At 38.5% G+C, this 5,940-nt stretch overlaps 1 protein-coding gene across 1 annotated transcript in view; it reads left to right on the top strand.

Annotated features, from left to right (window-relative positions):
- Positions 1–2,534, top strand: part of ildr1a (immunoglobulin-like domain containing receptor 1a) — a 9,231-nt gene extending 6,697 nt beyond the window's left edge. The window contains exons 8-9 of the mRNA XM_032501321.1: positions 1,060–1,728; positions 1,896–2,534. Coding sequence (XP_032357212.1) covers positions 1,060–1,728; positions 1,896–1,934 — 708 coding nt within the window. The 3' untranslated portion in view covers positions 1,935–2,534. The remainder of the gene's footprint in view (positions 1–1,059; positions 1,729–1,895) is intronic.
- The last annotated feature ends 3,406 nt before the right edge of the window (positions 2,535–5,940 follow it).

The following is a 5,940-nucleotide window of genomic DNA, read 5'->3' as shown; positions in this document are numbered from 1 at the left end:
TATGTTAAATTCCCATAGAGGAAGGCAGATTTTTATTTTTAAAGGACCAGTTATTTCATGGTTCCAGGATACTATCCATCCTGATACAGTTCCCTTGGCCTTTGGAAGGGTATGTGATGATGTTGTGCTAATTTAATCCCAAAGGCCAAGGTAACTTTATCAGGATGCACAGTATCCTGGATCCATGAAATAACTGGTCTTTTAAAAGTGTGCGTGCGTGCGTGCGTGGGTGTGTGTGTGTCTAGGTAGCTACATTGTGGGACCAAAAATTGTAAAAACAGTATACTTATGGGGACCTGAGTGCTTTGTGGGGACCAAAATGCTGGTCCCCATACCGTTAAAGGGCTTTTAGGACTAAGACTTGGTTTTAGGAGTAGGGTAAGAGTTAGGTTATGGTTGGGTGAGGTTAGGCATTTAGGTTTGGGTTAGGTTAGGGTAAGGGGCTAGGGAATGCATCATGTCAAGACTGGTCCCACAAAGATAGGCAGGTGTGGTGTGTTTGTGTGTGTGTGTGTGTGTGTGTTGTGTGTGTGTGTGGTGTTGTGTGTGTGTGTGTGTGTTGTTGTGTGTGTGTGTGTGTGTGTGTGTGTGTGTGTGGTGTGTGTGTGTGTGTTGGTGTGTGTGTGTGTGTGTTTGTGTGTGTGTTGTTTGTGTGTGTGGTGTGTGTGTGTGTGTGTGTGTGTGTGGTGTGTGTGTGGTGTGTGTGTATCTCTTTTTCCTCGAAAAGTTGATCTTTTATTTCTTTAGCAAAGGCTGGTGTTTGTTTCAGTCAGGCGAGGTGGCATGCCTTAAACCCTGAACACTAAAGTCCAACATATTTGGAGAAAAAATATTTGGTATTTTTTAAAGCAGAACTTGTCAATAGTGTTGGTTTTGATTGACATCTGTGAGGTCACTGGTTGTGTCATTTCTTTTTGGTACAAAAATTGTTATAACTGCCAAAACAATAGGCTACATTAATGAACCTGTAGAGTCGAATTGTGGCCCAGCTGTAGTACGAGGGGTGGTTTTCATTTCTATTTTCTTCTGTTTCTTCTTCTGGTGTCTTCTTTACATCAGTCCCAGCCTCCTCCACCCCACCACATGCAGCAGATGCCTCCTCCACCCCACCACATGCAGCAGATGCCTCCTCCACCCCACCACATGCAGCAGATGCCTCCTCCACCCCACCACATGCAGCAGATGCCTCCTCCACAGCAAAGGCCCATGACCGTCCCATTTTCCCCCGGCCCTCCCAGCATGATCTCTGCCCTTGATGATGGCCTAACAGAGCGCCGTGTCATCACACTTCCACCAATAAGAGAGCAGCGACCTCCTGCACCCAAGACTCGGCCCCCAAGCTCCAGCGAGAGCAGCCGCAGCGGCTTTGGCCGTCGTGACGACCGAGGATCAGCGGGCAGGCGCCAACCCTCACCTGCGCGGTCTAGAGGTATTTCCAGGAGCTACAGCCAGGACTCACTGGATGGGCGCAGTCGCAGCGGGCCGCATGGAGGCATGGACCGCCCCCGCTCTCGCTCCAGGGACGACCTGTTTGACAGCAGGTCCAGAGGAAACTACTCTCCCCCTGCGTCGCAGCGCTCCAGAAGAGGGTCCTGGAGCTCGGATGATGAAGGCAGCAGGAGAGGAGGAGGGACGAGAGGAGGTGGAGGCTGGGTTGAAAAACCTCCCAGCTACAGGGAGTACGAACCAGGACAGAAACCGGGAGCACGGAGGAATGGCCGCTACTCTGTAAGACACACAGTGCTTTAGTCGATAGACACACACACACACCAACACAATTACACCAAAGACAAACCCACACATAACCAAACAAACAGTCATTCTTAAAAAAAAAAAAAAGTCTGAAATATGTTGATTGCGAGTGAAGTGATCTGAAGTTAGTATGTCTCTCTCAGGACAAGAGCTCTCGCAGTGGCACCAGCGTCGTCATCTGAACCCTCCGGCTGAACGCCCTGCGACCTCTGTTTCAGAGAGCATGCACACCTCAATAGAATTGGAGCCTTGTTGTATGGCTACTGGTAAACTTTTAAATATCAACATTTTATTATGTTTTTAAATGAATTTTTATCACCCTCTTGATTACTGAAGGATTCATAAAATGTGAGCTTGACAATCTCGAGATTGGCAATAATCCTTCTCAAATAGTGCAGGCGATAAAGAAAATGTTCGGTGTTAGTACTGAAACCTATTTAGTAGCTGCTCTTTTTAAAAAAATGTATTGTTTTAAGAAAACTGTGCAGGTCTTCTACTATAGAGGGGATTTTTGGGATAATATTTCCCTCTGCTGGTTCAGTGTAATGGAAATTACAGTAGACTAAACGCCTCCTGTTGAAATATATATTTTTTTATATGTGACATTAATGGATGTTTCTCCTCTTGAAACATATTTGCTTGGCAGGAACACAAAGCCATAAAACATGATGTGCAAAAAAATGAGGCTCAGGTCCAGTAAGTATAAGCAAATTAGAATTGTTACATTAGAACTATATTAACCTACATAAATATGAATAGACTTGTGGATGCTGGTTTTAGTTTTAACCCCTGTGTTGTCTTCCTGTCAACCATGCAACATTTAGTTTTTCTGACTCAAAATGTTAAAAGAATGGGCGCCCGGGCAGCTCACGGGTTTGACTCCGACCTGCGGCCCTTTGCTGCATGTCATTACCCCCCCCCCCCCCCCCCCCCCCCCCCCCCATGTCTTCAGCTGTCCTATAAAATAAAGGCCTAAAATGCCTAAAAAGTAGTTTTTTTGATTGCTATTAATTTGAATAAAACACCCACATTCAATGAAAGTAGAGAACTGATCATTTATTTTTCTTGGGAAGAGTAATAGTTTTAGGGAAACATCAAGGTTATGTTTTTTGATTTCTGATACAGAAACTTCTTAAAAATGCGACAAAAAACTTTGACCCGAAGACAACAGGAGGGTTAAGATTTATATCATTTTTTAAAAAAGTTATTTTTCATATCTCTTGGATGTCTTGAAGTGACTATTGTGTATTTGTTTTACTAATGTTTTGAAGGAAAAGGTGAATTGCACTCTGTTTTGATGATATTAGTCTTTTTTAACTTTTGTATATAAAATGAAGTATCGGTTATAAAGAAATCTGCATGTAAATAAGTAATTTACATTGTGTTGATGTAGGATATGAAGTAATGTCAACATTGTGACAGGTTTTTTTTCTCATTTAAATTACAATTGTCCGCACCATATGGAAATGTTATACTATCATGTTCAGTGTACAGTTCTGGAAACCTTACCTAAATACACCTAAAATCAGTTACACTTGGAATTAAAGTTGTTGACTTTTCCATTAATGGTTTTAAAGATTTCTTTTATTTCTTTGTTTTTCCACTTTACAGTCAGTAAACTATTCTGGTCTATTGTTCTATATACATTTGAATTTTGACCTTATAAGTATCATTATAACGATACTTTTAAAGTTTTCCATACACATTTACTGTATGTGTTGGTAGTTGCAAGAGAAAGATGACACTGTAGAGAACATCAACAGTGCACACGCATAACAATGACATTCTAGTTTTTATGTAAAAAAAAAAAAAGGCTTTATTTCTGCAGTCATTCTGTGAGTGCATGTTCATGACAACACTAGTTTACTTTGAAAGATGTTAAAACATTTGATTTAGTTAGAAATATTCCACTTAACTTAAAAAACTATACCAAAGACTAAATATTAGCATGGGCTTTAGCTTAGACTCGAAAGCAGCGACATTTGACCAAACCTATGAGAAGCAGAACATTAACCATACATTCAGAACAATGACAATACAAAAACAAAAATTTAGGTCAGTTTATGCAAAAATGTTCAAGAATAGTGGAACTACTACATTCACTTGATCCTACACACGTTTCATTAATTTATTCATCAAAGAAAGGGAGCATTTGTAAATTTGTAAAAATAATTCAGTGCAATCAGAAACAAAAAGCCAATCATTCCATCTTGCCAAACTTTGCAAATAAATTTATGTTAAAATAATAACCACATTTTCAATTTACCTTAATTTGGTTAATAAAAAAACACACACAAATCCAAATCAAGTCCAAATTGAATAGAGCTGAAATAATAAATGTGTTAATGGGTTAATTGTTTTGTCATTTTCCAAGCAAAATGGCCAAATATTTGCTTCTTTTCCCTGTCTTATTTTGTAATAAATTGAATTTATTTGGTTTATGGACTATAGGACAATGAATTGAAATATCCCTTTTGGCTCTGGGGGTATTATGAATGCTTTTCACTGTTTTCTGACATTTTATAGACAAGAAAAACCAAAAAAACAAATATTATTTGTTTTCATATGTAAATGTACAATGACTTACACTCCGTTGCCAGTTTATTGGGAACAGCTTGGTAGAACTAATGCAGTCCTGTTATAAATCCTCCCTTCATTAAGCTTATGATGTTCAGTTATAGAGAGATGTTGATTCAACTTTTAAGGTAATTTTGGAGGTTGCAGTTTGTGGTGCTATTGAACTGCCTTGCGTTACACTGATGCTTCTACCAATTTATCAGTGAGGGTACACTAAACATTAGAAACACTTCTCGGTATGACACAGCATAAGTCAACAGCATTGCAGCCTCCGGAAATAGTTAAGTTAAATCAAAAAGTCTCTAAAAAAGTTTCAAACAAAAAGTGAACATTGTAACCTTTATGAGTGTAGGATTTATTGCAGGGTTGTGGAATTAGACTGCATGACTTTTAGGTGGATGTACCTAATAAACAGGGCAACTGAGTGTAGGCTATAGTGTTTTAATCCTAATATGAGTAAAATCGAGTAAAATATACTACTTTGGTAACAAGAAGAATAACCATGGCCATTCGGTAGAAACCTGCTAGTTAAAATACATTAATAAAAGTAGTAATGGTAGTAGCTATGAAAAGTGTTAAAATAATGTTTTAAAAGTACATGCCCTGCATAAAATCGTAGTTTAGGAAAAGCATAAAAGCTGTAGCATCAACATATCTCTTTAGTGTCACAGTTGGTTGATGTGGGCCTGGTTTTAATTAGGCTGCACTGGTATGGCGACGGGCTACTACTGTGCGCTAGCTTAAACTATGAAAGCCTATATCATAATTGATTAGTTGATTTATATTTTGTATTACTAATGTAAATCTGCAAAGATTATAGTAGCCTATTAAACTTTTAAATAAATGTAGTTCAGTAATGTGCAATATTTGCCTTCAGAGTGTAGTAGCCTAGCCTAGATTAGAAGCAGCCTAGACTGTAATGTAGAATAACATTACATAACATAATGTGGACATGCTCAAGTAAAGTACAGTGCCATCTAGGCTACCCAAGTACAGTAGAAACTGGCATGATTGTAATGAAGATAGATAGATAGATAGATAGATAGATAGATAGATAGATAGATAGATAGATAGAAGTGAAAAAGTGAACAGTGCAGGGATTGAAAAGTGCAGTAGATAATGATTAAATATTAACTATGACTCTAAAATATAAACATAACCTATAAACTGACTGATTGAATAACAATAAGAACATTTTGTAACAGGGAATAATATAGCCTATAAGACAGTTGTACAGCAGACAAGTGATGATGGTAGTGGCTGAGTGTTGTTTTGTGTTTGGTCATGTAAATACAAAATACAAAAATACAAAAAAAAGTGAAAAGAAGAATTAGACTACATTGGAATTTGGTCAATAAAAATGTGCTGGAAATAAATGATAGAATTGGTTAATAAATAATAATTAATACGATCATGAATAAAATCAGATATCTGACAACAGTTAAAGGCAGCACTGACTCCAGACCGGACTGGCTGCAACTCAACTAAATAAAAGGAAGAAAAAGACTCGAAACCATAGAAATTATAAATATGTCTACGCTCGAGACCACCAGCCGTTTGTTTTGTCAAACTGCGACTGTGCAGTGGTTTTGTTTCAGTCGCTCGCTGATG

The sequence above is a fragment of the Etheostoma spectabile genome, chromosome 1 (assembly GCF_008692095.1).
Source record: "Etheostoma spectabile isolate EspeVRDwgs_2016 chromosome 1, UIUC_Espe_1.0, whole genome shotgun sequence".
Taxonomy (NCBI): Eukaryota; Metazoa; Chordata; class Actinopteri; order Perciformes; family Percidae; genus Etheostoma; species Etheostoma spectabile.
Note: the sequence above shows the minus strand (reverse complement) of the source record. Positions and strands in the feature narration are given on the sequence as shown.